Source organism: Leucoraja erinacea, chromosome 17, assembly GCF_028641065.1.
Source record: "Leucoraja erinacea ecotype New England chromosome 17, Leri_hhj_1, whole genome shotgun sequence".
Classification (NCBI taxonomy): Eukaryota; Metazoa; Chordata; class Chondrichthyes; order Rajiformes; family Rajidae; genus Leucoraja; species Leucoraja erinaceus.
This window is the reverse complement of record NC_073393.1, coordinates 19,803,364-19,825,439: the sequence shown is the minus strand read 5'-3', so window position 1 is coordinate 19,825,439 and position 22,076 is coordinate 19,803,364. Positions and strand designations below refer to the sequence as shown.

At 46.3% G+C, this 22,076-nt stretch overlaps 1 protein-coding gene across 1 annotated transcript; it reads left to right on the top strand.

Annotated features, from left to right (window-relative positions):
* Positions 1 to 51: 51 nt before the first annotated feature.
* Positions 52 to 21,721, top strand: slc38a8a (solute carrier family 38 member 8a). Its single transcript, XM_055648752.1, has 10 exons — positions 52 to 3,944; positions 7,721 to 7,919; positions 9,960 to 10,116; positions 10,609 to 10,707; positions 13,536 to 13,617; positions 14,708 to 14,822; positions 16,597 to 16,744; positions 18,970 to 19,169; positions 20,142 to 20,193; positions 21,384 to 21,721. The coding sequence occupies exons 1-10, from the start codon at positions 3,753 to 3,755 to the stop codon at positions 21,487 to 21,489; spliced, it is 1,350 nt and encodes a 449-aa protein (XP_055504727.1). The 5' UTR covers positions 52 to 3,752; the 3' UTR covers positions 21,490 to 21,721.
* Positions 21,722 to 22,076: the final 355 nt, after the last annotated feature.

The following is a 22,076-nucleotide window of genomic DNA, read 5'->3' as shown; positions in this document are numbered from 1 at the left end:
GCAATTTTCTGAAATATGGAGGTAGTATTAACAGCTTTAACGGGAGGGAGTATGGGGAATATTGGCAAAAGAGACAAATAAAACTAAGGAGGCATGTTAAAAGGATATTCAAATGAGATTATATGGATGAAGAACAAAAGAAGAGGCAACATGACTTTGGGGAGTATACTGTGGACCTATGTGGGAAATGGAAGATTTGTTGCCAAATTTATATCAAATGCATTAATAACATAGTCATTATTTCACGGAGTCTCACAGCATTGAAAGAGTCCATTTGACCTACTATGTCCAGGCCAACCAGTGGACTCCCATTTTATTAATCCGATCATCCAGCACCTAGCCCATAGTCTTCAATGCCTGGGTGATTCAAGCACTCGTCTAGACACTTCCTAAATGCTATCAGTGACTCTGCTTCCACCACTTTCTCAGGCAGTGTATTCTAGGTACAAAAAAATGCTGGAGAAACTCAGCGGGTGTAGCAGCATCTATGGAGCGAAGGAAATAGGCAACGTTTCGGGCTGAAACTCTTCTTCAGACTGAACAGACAATGGTATTCCAGGTACTCTCTGATTGAACCTCTCAGATCCCATTTCCCTGTCTTCCCTGTTACTCTAAATCTATGTCTTATAGCTTTATGTCTTATAGCTTTATCCTGCTCTTATATGACAAATCATTTCCTGCTGTCTACCCTACCTATATCCCTCATGTCCCTTCATAAACTCCTCCACTCCAAGGGACACAGAACCAGTCTTTCTTCATCTCTCCAGTCTCTCCTCAAAAATGAAATGCTCCATCCCATTGACATCCTGATGTCTGATGAAGGGTTCCGATCCATAATGTCACCCATTCTTTTTCTCCAGAGATGCTGCCTGACCTGTTGAGCTACTCCTGCATTTTGTGTCTATTTTCAACATGCTGATGAATCTCCTCTGTACCCTCTCTATAAAGGCGCCAATAATGGGGATTTCCGTTAGTATTATACTGTCAAGCAGGCCAGCAATTTAAAGGGAACAGAGTGTAAATGACTACTAAAGTACAGCCAGAAGAACGTATTTTATCCAATGTGTAGCAAGCGCATCAGAAGGTGGGGACTGTAACAATTCTGAATTTAAATTGTGGAATGAAGCTGGACAAGTCCTTGCATGTTTTATCTACAGTTTCTCTGTTGCGGTAACACTATATCCTGCATTATATTTCCTTGCCCTTTATTCCCGCCCTGTTGTATGACTGTATCCATATGATATGATCTGTAGAAACAAGGAACTGCAGATGCTAGTTTACAAAATAAAACACAAAGTGCTGGATTAATACAGCGGGTCAGGCAGCATCTCGGGAGAACTTGGATTGGTGCCGTTTCTCACCAGGACCCTTCTTCAGGCAGATGAAGGCAGCACAGTGGCGCAGCTGACTCTCATCATATTTCCCCTTTTAGTTAACTTATTTTAGTTAATTTATTTGCTGAATTCTGAACAGCTCCCAATCCTCAGATCTGCTGCTTTTTTGGCAGCTTCCCAATTGCAGAAATCCAGGTTCATTCTTGATCTGGTGATATATGTGCGGAGTCTGTACATTCCTCCTGTGATCGTGTAAGTTTGCTCTGGGTGCTCCAGCCCACACCCAAAGCCATGGTGGCCAATGGGTTAATTATACACAATAATTTTCCCCATGTGCGTAGGTGAGGGGCAGAATCAGGGGGAAGTTGATGGTAATGTGGGGATGATAAGGGGTGAATAATGGTCCGTAAGAACCTGGTGAACCAAAGGGCGTCTTTCTGCGCTGTATGACTCCGTGAATTGGGACCTGGATTTCGAAGGCAAAGGAAGGCGATATCATCACATAGCAGATTCAGTCTTTGCACTTCATTGGGTGGGCTGGAATACCAGGTAACCATGTGTGGCTAGCCAAAGAAATTGATTACCGATCCAGTATTCATTGAGTGACAATGTGGAGAGTCTGAAATTAGCTGAACCGCAGTCAAATAAGTTTCAAGACCAGTACTAATAGGGTTAATAGAGAAAGAGAGCACTGCTGTGGGAAAATAGAAAATGATCTCATGGCTGACATGCTTGTAATTGGAGTGGGGACTTAACATTAAATCCATAACTTTAAGCTTCGAAATCCAAGCAGGAGGCTAACTCGCGCGGTTGACTCCTGACACACTAACACCACAGGCTGGAGTCCCAGACCTTGGTGTCACTTTGAATCACTCACTTCATTCCTCATCTTGGAGTTAATGCAGACACATTCCTAGAATTCACAATGCATGAATGATATTTGGAGAACAATGTTCCCTAAATCCTGTGATTGGGCTGTAGTGAAATACTGGTAGGATCTATAAACTATATGGAAGATACATTAGGAATGTTAATATACAGAGGAACCTTGGACTACAAGTCCATTGTTTATTGACAATGGCAGCATTGGCTCATGTGGTAATAAAAGCAGCGAGCCCATGCCAACCATCAACCCTCCAATTACACTAATACTATATTGATCCCATTTTATCCTCCCCACATTCCCCATCCATCTCCCTGGTTCTACTGTTCACCCACACACTAGGGACAATTTCCTGTGGCCAAATAACACAGCGACCCTCGTGTCCTTGGGATGTGGAAGTAAAAAAAAGCACCCAAGGGTCCATGTAATCATAGGGAGAACGTACAAACAACTGTGGTGAACAGAACTTATCAAGGGAAGTTAGTAATGGGCAACAAATGCCTGCCTGGTCAGTGACAGGCAAACCCCCTCAAAAATGAATACAACTAAAAGGCTGTGTTCAGAAAGTGAAGGTAAATTGAACTGAGCACATTGAAACCACAAATCAGTTTCACCCTAATGTGTAAATTCTAGTGACTAAAGTACACAATTCATGCAGGAAAAGCTGATGATTCGTTCAGTGAAGGGCCTGTCTGCTTTCACCTGACTCCTGCCAATGAGCATCTCTGGAGAGAAGGAATGGGTGACGTTTCGGGTCACCCATTCCTTCTCTCCAGAGATGCCACCTGTCCCGCTGAGTTACTCCAGCATTTTGTGTCTATTTTCGGTTTAAATGAGCATCTGCAGTTCCTTCCTACACACCCTGCCAATGAGCAACAGAATGAAACTCCATACGTTCCTCTTGAATTACAATCCATATTTGAGTGCCTCGCAGAGATGGCCTGATGAAGAACAAGTTCCCTGCTCACTGAGCAAGGAAATCCCATCAAAGCCCAAATTTCCAATAGATGGAATTTCACAGATCAGTGGCCATTTCTCTAAACCGGTTATTTTTCTCATTGCAGAATTAACCGGGTGACCCGCCCCCTCTGAATGGAGACTGGGAAAAATGATCACTCTATAACCTCACGGCCATAAAGTAAAATTTAAAGTGATAGAATTGGGTGTTAGTAATACTAATTAATAATGCGTTGTAAATCCGATTAAGTTTTCAGCTCAAGAATTGAGCACATTTTCACAGGGAAATAAATGCTTTTGAAATTCCATCAGGTGAATGTGACACCTCCAGCCTTGCTCCAGCTAAGGTTTTGAGAGTTTGTGCAGGTCACTGCACCTCTCGTAACAAGCTCCGGATGGTGAGAAAGAATGTCCGCCAGTGGTTAATTGGCCAGCGACCCATCCATTCATAGACTGAAGAGATTTTGTTCAGTGGCTGTGAATTTCAGTAAGAATTGGACAGCAGAAAGGTTCATGACTGGACAGGCCCTCCTGGAGAACATTCGGGATTTCTGAACTATTGTGCTGATCAGTCGCAAATGGAGGAGGCAGCCAGAGAAGGTATTAGTCTCCTGGCCAAGTTGGACACTGAGGAAGGAGAGAGGCCAAACCTGTCCTCTTCTGGAGCAGTATTCATCATGTTAAAATCAGCTCTGGGTGCCGGACTCCTCAACTTCCCCTGGGCATTCAGCAGGGCTGGGGGATTACACACAGCTATCATTGTGGAAATGGTAAGTCTCAGCTGCCAATTACAGCATGGAAACTGGCCATCTCGACCCTTCTAGTCCGTGCCGAACGCATAATCTCCCCTAGTCCCATATACCTGCGCTCAGACCATAACCCTCCATTCCCTTCCCATCCATATAACTATCCAATTTATTTTTAAATGATAAAAACGAACCTGCCTCCACCACCTTCACTGGAAGCTCATTCCACACAGCTACCACTCTCTGAGTAAAGAAGTTCCCCCTCATGTTACCCCTAAACTTCAGTCCCTTAATTCTCATGTCATGTCCCCTTGTTTGAATCTTCCCTACTCTCAGTGGGAAAAGCTTTTCCACGTCAACTCTGTCTATCCCTCTCATCATTTTAAAAACCTTTATCAAGTCCCCCCTTAACCTTCTGCGCTCCAAAGAATAAAGCCCTAACTTGTTCAACCTTTCTCTGTAACTTAGTTGCTGAAATCCAGGCAACATTCTAGTAAATCTCCTCTGTACTCTCTCTATTTTGTTGACTACCTTGCAAAATATTTTTCGTAGTCTCCCTTCTGCATCTCTTGGAATGATTTCTCTTTTGGGAATGTTATTGCTTGTTGATGGAGTACTTCCTCTTGTAAGAGTTATGATGTTCCCATCTAGCTATTGCAGGGCATTACTTTGAGCTGGGCAACACTACTTCCCATCAAACACTCCCAGGGCAGGGATGGGAGGGGATGGGTAGAGAGTAACGATCCCTCTTTACATCCTGACAGACACTCCCAGAGCATTGGTTGGGGAGAGAGTGAAGATCGCACTGCACCCTTCAAACATTCCAAAAACATGTCTGGCAGGGGTTGGTGAGAGAATGGAGATCCTTCCTCTTGTCCCATCAAACATTTCAAGAGCAGGGGAGAAAGTGAAGGTCCTTCTACATTGTGCCATCAAACTCTCCCAGAGCAGGAATGGTAGAGTTTAGTTCAGGGCTAGGATATTTGGAGTGGATCTGAGTAAGAGATGGGTAGTTGGAATCTGATTCATACTGCCTGAGGGGATGGCAGAGCAATAATCCCTCACAAATGTAAATACATAGCCAAGCACTTATATCACTCATGGTTTAGTAGGTTGCTGAACAAGTGCTGCAAATTCGATTAAATATAGATCTCAATGGTTGTGCAAGGGACCTGTCTCTGTGCTGAATATTGCTATAATTGTTCAAGATCCAGTGCCTGGGAGCCCTCCAGCCCTGGGACAGTGCACAAGGATCTTCTGGCATCCAGAAAGCCAGCAGACAGCACATGAGGCATGCTACCAATGCAGTTGTGGAATCCTTTCCACCCACAGGTTAACCAGGGTGGAGCAGTGGCACAAATGGTAGAGCTGCTGCCTTACTGGGAGTAATTTGGGAGTTCCTACTTTTTAACCTTTTGCCTAACTCCCTATATTAATTTTGCAGGACCTCATTCTATTCTTACCTTTGTCATTTGTGCCAACATGCACAATGTCCTCTGGCTGGTCATTGAGAATGTCATGCAGCCACTTTGAGACATTCTGGACCCTGACAGCAGGGAAGCAACACACCATCCTGGTGTCTTGATTGTTGCCATGGTATCTCCAGTGTTCCCCCATAACCAATGAGTCCCGTACCACTATGGCTTTCACAGATATTACCCTTCCCCTTCTTGCCTCAGAGCCAGGGTTGGTGTCACAGCCCTGACTGGTACTGCTGCTCACCCGAATGGGTCATCCCCCAACAGTATCCAAAATGGTACAGGGAAATGGCCACAGAGCCCCCAACACACTCTGTTCACTCTGTTTCCTCGTGATCTCCTACCTACTCTCTTCCTGTACCTTAGGCATGACCTCCTTGGTATAATTCTTATCTATGAAGCTCTTTCTCCTGGATGATCCTGAGGGCGTCCAACTGCAGCTCAAGTTCTTTAACACGGCCTGCAAGGAACTGCACATGAACACAATTCCCAAAGGTGGTAGTTAAAATTTCCCCGACTTCCTGCAGGAGGACGATTGTACCATTATGCCTGCCATCTCCAATGCCATGTGGAACAACACTATAACAGCATTTAAATGACAATTCATGGATAGGAAAGGTTTAGAGAGAAAGAATCCAAATGCAAGCAGGCAGGGTTAGTGTCGATGGGGCATCTTGGTCAGCATGGGCAAGTTGGGCCAAAGGGCCTGTTTCCATGCTGTATGACTATAACTGGAGTGGAAGTGAATCCTCGATCCTTTCGAACTGCCTCAGAGGAAAGAGATTGTGTTGTGTGTGTGCGTGTGTGTGTGTGTGTGTGTGTGTGTGTGTGTGTGTGTGTGTGTGTGTGTGTGTGTGTGTGTGTGTGTGTGTGTGTGTGTGTGTGTGTGTGTGTGTGTGTGTGTGTGTGTGTGTGTGTGTGTGTGTGTGTGTGTGTGTGTGTGTGTGTGTGTGTCTCTCTGTAGGATGAAGATAGACACAAAATGCTAGAGTAACTCAGCGGGACAGTCAGCATCTCTGGATAGAAGGAATGAGTGACATTTCGGGTCGAGACCCTTCTTCAGACTGTGCGATGCTTTGCTGATGCAGGTAGTGTTTGTGCATGTGTACGTTTATGTGAGTGTGCGTATGTGAATGTCAATAGGTGTCTTTGTGTGCGCTTGTTTTTATGTCTGAGTATTCAAACGCACATGTGTGTTTGTCTGACTGTGTCTGAGTGTATCTATTGATGTATGTATGCATATTGATGTGGGTGTATTTGTGTGTTGGTGAGTTTTGATATATGTGCATATTGATGTGTGTGTGCATTGTGTCTGTTTATTGATGTGTGTGTGTTTTGGTGTATGTATGTATTTTGCGTGTGTGTGTATTGTGTGTGTGTGCGTATGGTGTGTGTTTATTGGTATGTATGTGTATTGGGGTGTATGTGTAATGTTATGTGTGTGTGTGTATTGATATGTGTGCGTGATATTTTATGTGTATGTTTGGAAGCATGTATGTATTTATGTGTATGTGCGTACGTATGTGTAAATAAAGTAGCTGAAGAGCCTGAACAGAAATCATGAGCACCAACTCATGCGAGGGAGATTGAGAAAGCTGCGACACAGAAGCAGGGCTGAGTAAAGACCACTGCCTCCCCTCGCTGAGGGTCAACAATGTCACTGCACCAATGCCCGGCCCTTCATCAGCGACACCAGCCATGATCAATTGTAGGCTCCTAATGTGATGCAACAGTGCCCCTTCCTGACTCGGCTCTCTTGCCCAATACTCTCGTTCTGGTGGCACGAACGGTTGCCAGAAATCTTCGAGATTGGTGCAATATGTCCGGACACGTCTTTGGGATAGATGGGGCCAGTTAAGGGGAATATGATTCCCTGGGTATAATATCCCTCATTTTTCTCCCCTCATCACCTCCCGTAACCTGAGTGCCCACGCACAATGCTGCTGTATTGTTTCTGCAATACTAGACCCATCCCATCACAGTCTTTAGTAAAATGACAGAATTACGAGCTATTCCTCAAACTCTTCAGCCAACCCCAATGACTCGTCTGCCTCCTGCTAGCTGCGACCTCATCAAGGCATCTTCTGGTCATGCCTGCAGCACCTCCCAGCTTCCCTGCAGACACAGATCCTCACTAAACCCCACGCACCTCCCACTCCCCATTTTACACTGTCATCCTCAAACCCACCAGTCCAGCTGTTCAACACATCTCCCAAACCAACCTGCTGACAAACCACCTGCCCAAAACCAATGTTTGTGTACTTTCTGATCCTTACTATCCAGAATCTCCTGCCACATTGACAATGGTGATCCATTCCCCAGGTATCCCTTGTCTTTCTGATCAGTGGGCTGGTGATCCTTGGCTACTGTTCCTCCATCAGCAGGTGCTCGACGTACCAAGGAGTGGTGAAGGCGATCTGTGGCCCCACCATCGGAAGACTCTGTGAAATCTGTTTCATCTTCAATGTCTTCATGATTTCCATTGCATTCCTTGTCGTGGTGGAAGACCAGCTCAGCAAACGTAAGTGTGGGCTGGGAGCCCCATCGGTCAGTAACCCCATCAATCAGAAACTGTCTGTCAGTTGCTGCCTGCCGGTAACAGTGTCAGTCAGAAATGATGTCAATCAGAAACTGTGACACTGGGAAATAATGTCAGACCGAAAAAGTATGCATTAGGAATAGTTTCAGTGAGAAACAGTGTCAGTCAGTAACTGTGTCAGTGAGAACCTGTGTCAGTCAGAACCAGTGTCAGTCAGAACCTGTGTCAGTCAGAACCAGTGTCAGTCAGAAACCTGTGTCAGTCAGAAACTGTGTCAGTCAAAAAGAAACTGTGTCAATAAGAAATCGTGTCATTCAAAAACTGTCAATCAGTTGTTGCTGGTCAGTAACCATGTCAGAAGTAACCACATCAGTCAGTAACCATGCCAATTGTTATCACTTTCAATCAGAAATTATGTCAATCCTAAACTGTGTCAGTCAGTACCTGTGTTAGTCAGTACCTGTGTCAGTCAATAACCATACCAATGAGAAACTGTCGGTCAGTAACTATGAACCAATAATTGTGTCAATCAGTGAAATCTGTTTCATCTTCAATGTCTTCATGATTTCCATTGCATTCCTTGTAGTGGTGGAAGACCAGCTCAGCAAACGTAAGTGTGGGCTGGGAGCCCCATCGGTCAGTAACCACATCAATCAGAAACTCTGTCAGATGCTGCCTGCCGGTAACAGTGTCAGTCAGAAACTATGTCAATCACAAATGGTGACACAGGGAAATAAGTCAATAACCATATCAGTCAGTGACTGCAACAATCAATTATCGCATCAGTCAGTAACCATGTCAGTCAGCAACCAATGCAGCAACCAATGCAGTCTGTAACCACATACTGTCAATAACCACATCAGTGACCATTTCAATCAGTAACCATGTCAGGCAGTAAATGCATTTGTCAGTGACTGTGTCAGTCAGTGATTGTATCAGCCAGTGAGCATGTCAGTCAATGAAATGTCAGTCGGTGATTGTGTCAGCCAGTGACCGGGTCAGTCAATGACTGTGTGGCCATGTGAGTTAGTAACCATGTCAGTCGGTAACTGTGTCAGTTAGTAACCGTGTCAGTCGGTAACCATGTCAGTCAGTAAAGGGCCTGTCCCACTTTCCCGAGTTATTCATGAATTCTCCTGAGTTATACATAAATTCTCCCGTGTTTTCAAACTCGCAGAATGTTCATAGCGAGTCCGTAGGAGGCCGTAGGAGTCCGTGGATATATTGTAGCGGCTCGTTATGCCAGCCCTAGGTACTCGGGGGTATTTCTTTACTTGTAGACATTTTCCATCATGCTGAAAAAACGTCCCAACTTACCTGATGCCCCGAGTACCTACAGATGGCATAACGAGCCGCTATGATATATCCACCGACTCCTACAGCCTCCTACGGACTCGTCACGAACATTCAGCGAGTTTGAAAACTCGGGAGAATTCGTGAATAACTCGGGAAAGTGGGACAGGCCCTTAAACGTGTCAGTCAGTAACCCTGTCAGTCGGCGACTGTGTCAGTCAGTAACCCTGTCAGTCGGTGACCGTGTCAGTCAGTAACCCTGTCAGTTAGTGACTGTGTCAGTCAGTGATTGTGAATGTTAATGACTGTGACAGTCAATGACGGCATCAGTCAGTGCCTGTGTCAGTCAGCCCATCAAGTCTACTCCGCCATTCAATCATGGCTGATCTACCATTCTCCTGCCTTCTCCCCATAACCCTGGAGACCTTTACTAATTAAGAAACTTTAAGAATACCCAATGACAGCCTCTATAGCTGGCGGTGGCAGACTTGGTGCCCTTTGATTCGTTCCCTGTGAGTAGTGTCCTGTGATTGATGAACAGGGGGTGCTGCCCTTGGATTGGTTCCCTGTGATTGATGCCCAGTGGGTAGTGCCCTGTGATTGGTAACCTGTGAGTGGTACAATGTGATTGGTTCCTGTGTTTGGTGCCCTGTGAGTGATGCCCATGATTGAAGTGTTTACCGCACCACTTGCTTTGATGCCCAGCATGGCCTGTTCTTTGTATTGCAGTGTGCGATTCAATGTCTGACAACGCTACCTCGTTGGGTGCTGTGGATTCGGAACGGTCTTGGTACATGGACCGCCGGCTGGGGATCTCTGCTGTGTGCCTGTTCATCATTCTGCCATTGTCAGTCCCTGAGGAGCTTGGTTTCCAGAAGTACATCAGGTACATCAGGGAGGGGCGCAGCTCTGGATGGTATTCAGACACCTTGCTGAGACGGGGAACTGTGACTGCGATGCATCCAGTGTGGTCAAGGAGCCAACACTTGTGGGTGGTGACTGGTATTTGTACACTGAACTGTCAGTCCATGTCCTGCCAATAACTCTGCAGCCACAATTTAAAATAATATATTTTGCCTATATTTAACCATTTCGACATGTTAACTCTCAAAATTCAACTTCTTTCCCATTCACTCGTACAATCGCCAGTCATTTTCAGTCCAGCTGTGTACATTCATAACTGAACTTTTGCACGAGTAGCTACAAGTGTAAAAGTATCTTTAGAATACCACTGCTTCTTATTGAGTCCACTCACAAGATTAGATCAGCTGAGAACACACTTCTCGGCATCTGCATACAATGGTGTTTGTCTTGTTGCTTCTTGTGCGTGGTGGTGGAAAAACTGGTGTTCTCCTCACTGTTTCTTTCCCTCCTTCAGCATCCTGGGGACCTGTGCAGCCACCTACTTAACAATTATGGTCGTTGTGAAATTCTACCTGATGGATTTGGATTCTATCCCAGAGCTTCACAACCCCAGGTGAGCAAGGACAGATGGGACCTCCTTACAAAGGGAGATATCAACAATAAAGGTCTTGTCACTGCTGAAGGGAACATCTTCCTATGCCCTATGTCAAAGGCCCACATTAGCTGGGAGCACCACCAACTCAGCAGGCTCTGTTTTAATCCTTTTACATAGCCTGAGCCAATTCAATCAATATGATCTATAGATTTTAAGATAGTTATGAATAGGGATAAGTCTGGACCTTGGGAGAAAGTACTAAATTGGGGGAGGGCAGAAGAGGTAAATTGGAGAAGTTGCTATTGGGGAAAGTCCACATCAGACATGTGGTAGTCGTTTAAAGATCAGCTGATCTGAGTAAGGTGGAGGGTCAAGGGTTGCAAGGTATGGAAACCTTGGATGATCAGAGAGGTTCTAAATTTGGTCAAATTTATTTTTTAAAGCATGTGTAATTAAAGAAAATCCAGCGGGGAATTAAAAGGGCTGGAAGTGACTTTGAAATGTTATTGGCGAGTTTTTCATCAGGTGCCTCCTTTTTCTGCCAAGGAGGCAATCCACTAATTTAAGCCATGGTATTTCCCAAACCCTGGTCCCATTTACTTTCCACCCTGGCTTAAAAAGGGCGTAGACCATCCTTTAAATATGGGTTGGTCCTCGAGTTTGTCATTCTGAAAGCACCCACTAGTTCTTGTTTTATTCAAAAAGCAACGTAAGCACAGAATCTCAGTAAGGTTAAAGGGTATTGTTAAGAGGGGTATTCCTCCTCCACCATTATATGGGACATACGTACACACCCGGCATGCACTTATATTATCACGAAGGGCCAATTCATCAATCATAGACAGAAACAGATTATTTCCCTTGCCAGCCCATCTGGGCCAATCTCAGGTTAAAAGGAGGGTCAATAACTCCATTGTCCTTTCTTCATTCAATGGTAACATACTTAACTTTATAATTACTTTCTTTCAGTATAACAAGCCTATTAGTCTTGCAGATGTTTAGCAATCTACCATCAAATGTACTGGTTTTTAGTACAATCCCAACAACGGAAAGATTATTTTTCTCCAAGACAATTTTATCCCAAGATAGTTATCTGTTGTTTCCAAAGTAAATTTAAGGGTTTAAATTCACAATTGAAATGACGCCACCATCAATTTAATCTGTGTAATGCAAATACTGTTTATCAATCATGTTATAACCGATCTGTGATAAGGAATCACACATTATAGCAGAATGACCTATGCAGCTGAAGGACCTATGCAGCTGAAGGACACTTCGGCCCACCGGGTCCGCGTCGCCCAGCAATCCCCGCACATTAACACTTTCCTACACCCACTAGGGACAAGTTTTACATTTACCAAGCCAATTAACCTACAAACATGTACATCTTTGGAATGTGGGAGGAAACCGAAGATCTCTGGAGAAAACCCATGCAGGTCACGGGGAGAACGTACAAACTCCATACAGACAGCACCCGTAACTGAGATCGAACCCGGGACTCCGGCGCTACAGTACTGCTGCGCCACCATAAGAGAAGAGGCCTCTCCATGGAGGCTGCACTTTATCCCACAACGGACCATCCAACTTGTTCTATGTAAGACAAAGCCAGCAGTCAGCGAGCACCGAGTAACTGAAATAAAAACAGAAAATGATGGAAAGACTCAGAGAGCCAAACAGTAGCTATGGAGTGAGAAACTGAGTAAATGTTTCAGGCCAATAACTTTCACCAGAACTGATGCAGGAAAAGGGTCTTCGATCCAGAACTTTAACTCTGTTGCTTCCTCGTTTACTGAGTGTTTCCAGCATTTGTCATCTTTTCAGTTTCAGTTTCCATGCATCTGCAGTGTTTGACAAATTGGTTAAAGGTAAAAGTGCAGAAAACCTGTCTAAAATAGTTCCTGACCGGGCAGGACAAAAAATAGAAGTAAATGAAGTTAATTTAAACTGAGAAGTCATATCCCAGCAGCCACTCAGATGTAGAGTCCTCAACTTGGCATTAACATACATTCTTGCAATAACTTTGTACCTTCTGAAAGTAGCACAGAGAGTGTGTTGACACTGGCTGACATTCACTTAGGAAATTGTAAAGGCACTATCAGCTGAGGTGTTGTACAGTACCACTCTCTCCATTGTGGCTGCTTTTCTGATGCCAAGCCTGAGGACCATGTTGGGACTCAGTATCCAGCTCTGGCGAACTCAGCCTCTTCATGTTTGAAAGTTAACACTGATACACAGATAGGATTGGCAAAGTCCTCTTTTAAATAAATGTCAAAGCATTTTATAGCTGATCAAGTACTGTAGCAATGTAGCGACTTATGTAATCCAGGGAATGTGGGCCAACACATGCTCGCAATAAGTAATGTGATAAAACCATCTGATCTATTTTTGCAATTTTCATTGCTGGATATGTTTTGGCCAGGGCGCCAGAGGCAATTCCTCTCTTCTTCACAGTATCAGACAGTATTTTACCATCAGTTGAGAGGCAGCTGTTGAACACCTTGTTCAGTGCACTGTAAAGCTCCCTTAGCTTTATGCTGGAGAGTGTCGGCCTTTTGTGCCCAGCTCCCTTAATCCAAACATCCCTGATGCTCGTGGGCTGAATATCGGCTGCCATAGTGAACCCATGCTGACAAAAATATGCCTCGGCTCCGAATATCCCTAAAACCAAATCGTCAATCATCGATAACAAAGAAATCCAGAGAAAGGTGGGGATTGCACACTGCAGCCACTGCTAAGTGTAGCCATCAGTTGGGGAATGCCTTTTACCTTCAGATACTGGGCAGCGGGGTCTGAGGCAGGAGGTATGATCACATTGCCTGATGCCCTGGCCATCTTTCTGATGTAAGCACCCTCCCCTTTCTCTCCCACAGTGTCTCCTCATGGACGGGGTTGTTTACTGTAGTCCCAACGATCTGCTTTGGATTCCAGGTGAGTTTGGTCAAGGAGCTCAGCCTATCCCTAACATTGGATGTTGGTTGTTGGTAGCCCTGTTCTGATTCACTCCCAGTTCATCCTTGGACCAAGCATGCGATTCACATGCACTAGGAGCAGTTTAAGACCAGGACGCACACGCCCAGAGTAAACCCATCATCACACAGACCAGGATCTCACAACATCTCATCATCTACCAGGATATGACATCCACAGTAAACCACTCAACCCCCCTCCCCAGCTCAGCACCCATACACTGTAAATACCTCATCATCCACACCTGGATTTCACACCCAAAATAAACCCCTCGCCCTTTCACCTAAGACCACTACATCCACAGTAAACCCCTCATCATCCACGCCAGGACCCCACACCCACATTAAACTCCTCACTCTCCAACCCAGGACCTATACACATCATGAGAAATAAACCTGGAGATTGTTTTCCCTTGCTAACCTTGGCCCCTTGCCCCAGTCTGGGGTTTTGATTAGGCCACAGAGTTAGAATGGGAACTCAGGCCACCGAGAGCAAAGCAGTGCGAGAGGGAGTTCGTCACAGAAATCCCAGTGGCTGGTGGAAAGGGCCTTGAAGCACTACTGTATGACACGGTCTCCAACATCTCCCCACCAGATGGCACAGCCCCTACTATGGCACAGTCACCGAAAGAAAGGGGGACAGGGTGGGGTGGGCGGAGGGGGGAGGGGGGGAGAATGGGAAGACGAGGTGGAGTAGGGAGAATAGGGTAGTAAAAGAGGAGGAGGAGAAGGGAAGAGGAAGAAAATGAGGGGGGAGGAGAAGAGCACAAGGAGGAAGGTGAAGTGGGGGAAGAGAGAACTTGAAGATGGGGAGGAGAATGGCGATGGGCAGAGGATCAAAGAGTTGTAAAGAGCAATTTTCTCTGGGTGGCCTGTCAGATGCTCCTCATTCTGTGTTATCTCTTTGAGTAAGGAGGTGTGGCCACCTTCCCAACGCCACAGTGAGCAGCAAACAGGGTTGTGGCAGCGCAGGATCACCACCGTGATGCATAGAGGTGGGAGGGGTGGAGGAAGCCCCAGGTTGCTGACCCTTGTCTCTGTCTGTGTTTCAGTGTCATGAGGCCAGCGTGGCTATCTACAGTAGCATGAAGAACCAGGCACTCTCACACTGGATCCTCATCTCCTGCCTCTCCATGCTCGCTTGTCTTCTCATTTACTCCGTTACAGGTAAATGCTCGACCATGGCACCCGAAGGCCACAACTCCTCTCACTGTGCAACCATTTAAAGAATGCCCCAGGCTCCATGGTAGCTCTATGGCTAAATGTACCGTTGGAGATGGGAGAGGCAGCCAGTGCCATTCAACTACCAACAGCAGAGGATCTTGAGTCACAGTCTCCTCAACACAGTCTGGTCACTTCCTGACATCTGTCGTTAAACAAGGGTCAGGTCCTGATTTATTCCAAAACAAGAGGGTGTTTGTTCGATCAGCTATGTCCCAGCTCACAGGACAGCAGCCCCATCATCCCATACCCTTGCGTACTTCTCTGTATCCCTGCCATTTATTCCCTTTCACACATACACTCATCAACTACAGAAGCTGTGTTGCACCTGCATACTGGAGGCAATTTACAGCGTCCAATTAACTCAGTGACCCAGATATTGGAGGAAAGAGGAGCACCCATTAGGAAACCCACACAGTCATAGGGAGAAATGCAAACTCCACACAGCCAACACCCACGATCAGGGTCAATGGAACAGTACAAGACAGGAACAGATCCTTCAGCCCACCATGTCTGTGCTATCATGATGCCAAATGAACCTGTGCATGGACCTTTCCTCAGCCCACCTGTGCAACTGATCAAGATCCTGTTGCAATTTTTGATAACTATCTTCACTATCTACAACACCACTCACTTTTGTGTCATCTGCAAACTTGCTAATCATGCCATGTATGTTCTCATCCAAATTATTGATATCGATGATAAACAGCAATGGGCCTAGCACCGAACCTTGAGGCACACCACTTGTTGCAGGCCTCCAGTCCGAAAATCAACCTTCCACCATCACCCTCTGCTTCCTTCCAGGAATCCTATTTTCTATCCAACTAAACTAAACTGAACCACCGAGTAGTGATGGTGACACTGGGCTGTAAAGGATGAGAGTGATGGTGTGTGTGTGTTGGAGGCATTGATGCTGGCAGTGACACTCTGAACATGATGGTGATGGTCACAGTGACTGCGAGTGTTGGTGTTGGTGATCCTGACAGTGGCACAGAGACCATGATGACGACAGTGACAGTGGGGGTGGGGATAGTTATTAAGTGTTAGTGAGGGTCATTGTGAATGAGAACTATGAATAACCAGCCAGAAAGCTGGCTTCATTCTTGCTATGGGGGAATGTTACTAATGTTAGCCAATTCTGAGCCTGAGCCTGGAGGAGAGGTTCAGAATCCACTCCAAGAGCCCCGGGAGAGGACACTCCAATGAGACTGAGCCCTCCGCTAGCGATGACTGTCTGACAATACCTACAGAAACAGGCCCTTTTGTCAATCAGGGTCATGGTTAGCATTAAACACCCGTTTATTATAATTTTATTTTATTTTCCCCACATTCCTATCAACTCCCTCCAGATTCTAACACTCACCCACATACTTAAAGTCAGTACACAGCAGCCAATTAACATCGACCTATGCTGAAGATAGATACAAAATGCTAGCATAACTCAGCAGGACAGGCAGCATCTCTGGACAGAAGGAATGGGTGATGGTTCGGGTCGAGACTCTTCTTCAGACTTGTGCTTCTTTGGAACATGGGAGGTAACCCGAGCACCTAGGGTAAACTCACTGGGTCACAAGAGATCATACAAACTCCACACAGAGAGCGGTGGAGGTCAAACTCGTCTCTCGAACTGAGAGGCGGCAGCCCTATGAATTACACCCCTGTGTTACTCTTACAGAAGGAAACCACTCTGACCCCTTATAACGATCGTGATGTGTTTCAGGGATGTATGGATACTGGACATTTGGTACAGGTGTGGCAGCGGATATCCTGATGTCTTATCCAGACAACGAGGTGCTGGTTATCATGGGCAGGCTGCTCTTTGGCATCTCCATTGTTACCATCTATCCCATAATATTGCACCTGGGCAGGTAGGTGGATTGATCAAATTGCTCATCTTTCACGTCTCGTGGAGAGTTTCTGTGGTGTGAATGTTGTGAGGGGCAGATGTCACTGATTATAGGGCAGAGTGCAGCAGGCTCGGGCAATACCAATGCCAGGAGCAGACTCTGCCTGGTGCTCCATCCATTACAGTAAATCCTGCAGGGAAGTTGGCAAAGGTGAGGTTCGATGGACAGTTTTCATCCTTCCTCTTTCCCATTTTGCACCTCTACCCCCAAGAGTGATTTTATATTAGTTAGACTGTGCTTGGACTATTGTGTACAGTTCTGGTTACTACACAGCAGGAAGGATGCAGTAGCAACAGGGAGAGTGCACAAGGTTCACCAGGATGCTGCCTGGAATGGAGGGCTGTAATTACGATGAGAGATTGGATAATCTACAGCTGGTTTATTCTCACTGGAATGTAGGATGCTGAGGGGTGACCTAGACAAGACGCATCGAAAGGTCTGTTTCTGTACTGTATCGCTCTATGTGAAAGATACGCTCCAGGACAAAGTGGGCAAACGATGTGGGGGTCAGTCCCCATTTCTGATTGCCCAGGAGCCATCAATGATGGTAAGGCTGCAGACTGTCGGGCCAGTCAGCTCCAGCAGTCACTGCGCAGCCCTGAGGAGAATCTACTCACTCTGAGTCCTTTCCCCGAGCTACAAGAAAAATATTATGCATGACCTGCTGTCGTCTGCTCAATTGCTGCAGACATCCTCCTCCCACCCAGGTCCGGGGATAAGTGAGATGGGGATGGGTGAGCTGAGCAGATTGGGCATGTTGGGACTGTGATTCTTGCCCTGCACTTGAGAGGCCAGTTCATGGAACAGATTGGCGTTACCGTCCACCATCCTGCTCCATTCAGATAGACCGGATCTGCAGGCTAGTCCAGTGGAGTCCTTTGGGATGAACACACTGAAGGGCAGCAGAATGCACAAGTGAAGGATTGACTGGACTCTGCAGTGTTCTGTGCTGTTCTCCTGACGCAGCTCCCACTTGAGATTCATAGAAGTTAGAACAGTAAAGATCCTTCGGCCCTATATTCAGACATAAATTCATTTGTGCCAAACATGACGCCTAGATGAGCTGATCTCATCTGCTTGCGCCTGAACCATATCTCTCTATTCCCTACATTTTCATGTGACTATCCAAAAGCCTCTTAAAAGCCACTATCATATCTGCCTCCACCATCACACTTGGCAATGAGTTTCAGACCCCCACCCCCTATGTAAAAATACCTGCCCTGCATATTTCCATTAAACTTTCCACCTCTCACTTTATAGCTATGCCCGCTAATGTTGGACATTTCTACCCTGGGAAAATGATTCTGACTATCTACCCTATCTATGCCTCTCATAATATACCGATCAAGTCTCCCCTCACCTCTGACGTTCTAGGGAAAACAATGCAAGTCTATCCAACCTCTCTTTATGGCTGAATTCCTCTAATCCAGGTAGCACTCTGGTAAACCTTCTCTGCACCCTCTCCAAAACTTCCATATCTTTCCTGTGAAGGGGCGACCAGAAATGCACGCAATTTTGCAAATGTGGCCTAACCACATTCCTAGACCTATAGAATTGCATCATGACTTCCTGACTCGTGTACTCAATTCCCCTAGCAATGAAGGCAAGCATACCATATGCCTTCTGTACGACACTATCTACTTGCTCTGCCACCTTTAGTGAGCTATGATCTTCAACTCCCAGATCCCTCCGCACATCAATGCTGTTAAGGGTGTCATTGCTATTAACTGTATACTCCCTCCTTCCATACACCCTCCCAAAGCGCAATATCTCGCACTGACTCGGGTTAAACTCCATCTGCTATTTTTCTCCACATGATCTGTATCCTATCACCCATTTCTGTGGATGATCTGTATCTTCTGACAGTCTTCCACTGTCTGCAACTTTTCCAATTGTCTCCAATTTTGGTGTCATCAGCAAATTTACACACCAACTTGCCTACCGGTACATTTACGTTTTGGTCATTTACATATATCACAAACAGCTGAGATTCCAAGCATAGACCCCTGCAGACCTCCAGTCCTACTTTCCATCACAACCCTCTGTCTTCTGTGACTAAGCCAGTTACAAATCTACATGAGCAAGTTACTATGAATCCCGCACATCTTATAGCATTGTGTGAGGGTTTCCCTGGACAGATCAGAGCGGTGGTGGAGCGTGTCTGCCGATCTCACTCTCTCACACAGGTCTGTCATCCAGGAGTTGTGTGTAACGAGCAGGACCAGACATGTGGCGAGGGCCGGAGGCTATGGGAGGAGGCCGAGGGTGCTGCTGACCACTGGCTGGGTGCTGCTGAGCCTGGGAGCGGCCCTCTTTGTCCCGGACATCTCCGAGATTATCGGCCTCATTGGAGGAGTCAGCGCCTTCTTCATTTTCATCTTCCCAGGTACAACGGTCAATCAATACAGCCCAAGCCCCAAACCCTAAATGTTCAATGGAGGAGAGTGAGTCCTCTACGCCCTGAGTGACTGTTACACCTCCCTTTCCCCCTTCCCACTCGCTTCTTCTCCCCACCACCCCCCTCATCCTGAACTCTCATATGACTCCCGATCATCGCAGGGTGTTAGAGATTGATCCCATTATTTGGGAGTTAATTTCCACTTCCCAGAATTGATATTTAGTTTTCTTGGTTGTTGGGATAGGAACAGGAGAGGCCATTCAGTCCTTCACAGTTGACCTTGTACCACTTTGTGTTTCATGCCTTTAATGCCTATCAATTTCCTCTGAGTCATGTAATTCGAAGAAATGAACAGGTGAACAAAGGAAAAGATCCAAGGGCGATATCTCCCTGCATCTCCTCCTTCTCCATCTTCGCTTCCTCCCCTTCCTTCCACCTTATCTTCCTCCTCCTCCCAACCCCTTCATCTCCCCTTATCCTCTCTCCCCTCCCACCGTTTCATTCTTTCCTCCTCTTACTGCCTCCTCCTCTCCCTCCTCTTCCCATCCCACCCCTCCCTCCATTCATCCCCTCTCCCCATCACCTCCTCCCCTCATCCCTTCCTCCCCTCCTCCTATGTACATCTATCATTCCTTCTTCTTCTCCTCTTCATCCACTATCCTTCCCTCTCTTCCTCCTTCCCTCCTCCTCCTTATCATGACTACCCCCTCATCCTCCCTCTCAGTCAACCCCTCCCCTCATCCTCCTCTTGTCCCCAGTCTTTTCATCCACTCTTCCACTTCCTCTCCTTCCACCTCCATCCCACAACTCCAAGACATCAAAACGTTTGCTCTCACATAGCCAGCCAGTGTCCCATACTGCCCATGCTCTGGAGTCCCAGTGTGATTTCCCTGCTCCCTCTCTGAAGTGTGGTGCCTCAGCTGTATGAGAAGAAGCTGCTGACATCTTCTCTCCCTTCAGGCCTGTGTCTACTGCGGGTGGTGCAGAGGGAAGGTGCCGTTCCGAGAGTAAGGTAAGGCTGAGCACAGCCATTTCCTACTGATGCACTGCTCAATAATTTGAGATGTTGCAGTGAAGCCACCAACTAGGGAATTCTTTCCCTGGATGCTGGTGGGATTGCACAAGCCCAGACACAGCATCAGATGCCACTCACCCTCCAGCTGCTGATCTGGGGCTTGACATAATGCCCCTGTCCCACTTAGGAAACCTGAACGGAAACCTCGGGAGACTTTGCGCCCCATCCAAGGTTTCCGTGCGGTTCCTGGAGGTTCCCGGAGGTTTTTGTCAGTCTCCCTACCTGCTTCCACTACCTGCAACCTCCGGCAACCACCTGCAACCTCCGGAAACCTTGGGTGGGACGCCAAGTCTCCAGAGGTTTCTGTTCAGGTTTCCTAAGTGGGACGAGCATTAAAGGTTAGTCTGGGAGAGATGTGATCCATGGCTCCAAAAATTGTATGGGTGTTCAAATCAACCTGAATTCATCTGGGAATGTCGATTACACTAAAATTGATGCTGCACTGGACAATGAAAAAGATTACAACAGGATGGAGAATAATTGGAAAAATGAGCCAAAAAACGGCAGATGGAATTTAGCTCAGACCAGTGCGCAGTGTTGCAGTTTGATACGTTAAACCAGGACAGGACCTACACAATAAATGATTGGGTCCTGGAAAGTGTTGTAAAACAGAAAAAAGCAAGGGGTACAGGTACATAAGTTCCTGAAAAGGATGCCAGTGGTAGACAGAGTGATGAAGAAAGGCATTTGGCACACATGCCTTCATTGGTCGGGGCATTGAATACACGAGTTGAAACAGCAGGATAGCAGCCATTTCTCACCATGGTGTGGGCATCTCCAGGTACTTCTACAGGACCCTTTCCCCCCAGCCCTGCACCCATGTGTCCACAACCTTCTCACATTTGTCTCCAATGCAGACTCACTCCCATGTTCAGCTCACCAAAGCTCTCCCCAAGCACAGGAGAAGGCCATTCTTGGGCTATTGCATTGAAGATGAGCTTAGGCTATCCGTGTATCTGAAAGTTAATCAGCTGCCACACTTTAACAATTTAACGTAAAAAACAATGTTCTTGACTTTATCTCTGCTAGTAAATGCACCCACAGGATTAGAAGGGACAGCGGGGAAGCAGGTCATTGGCTAGTTCTGTCCAGAGCCAGTTTACTGAGAGCTTCTTTTCTGTTCTCAGGTGGGCTTTGATTCTGTGGGCAATGGTGACAATCCTGTGCGGAGTCTTTATCTTCGGACAGAGCTCAGCCGCTGCAGTCATGGAGCTGATCGAGAGACTGGGTTGATCGCTGGCCAAGCGAGGCCAGTGTTTAGTATGTTCGCAATGCTCACAAAGAACAGACACTGTAACCTTCTTATTTCATAAATTGCTTTATCTGGAAGCTTGTGTGTGCTTAATTACATATTTGTAATCTTCAGTTCTACTCTCCAAGGAGTACACATGAAACCTGTGCAATGTGTTCTCATCATTAAAGCACCTGATCCCTGTAGTTATTTCGTGGGTCTGAGATGTATCTTGTTCCAGGCTAGTGACCAGATGTGATCTGAACACTGCACTGCACCCAGGTCCTCAAATAACCAAAACATAACCCCCACCCACTCCAGTCCGAACATTTGTGATCGGGGTCAGTATTCCACTGCTGCTTCCATTAGTACTCTGCCCCTGTGCATCACTTTAACTGATTTGCACACTGAGACACAATGTTATCAAGAAAACAGAGGATGCTGTAAGTATTCGGTGTGTCAGGTGGATTCTGTGGAGAGAGAAAATGCCATGGTGTCAAAGGAGGCCATGCAGCTCTTTGAGTCTGACTGCCCCAGATAAAAGGTACACAAAAATGCTGGAGAAACTCAGCGGATGCAGTAGTATCTA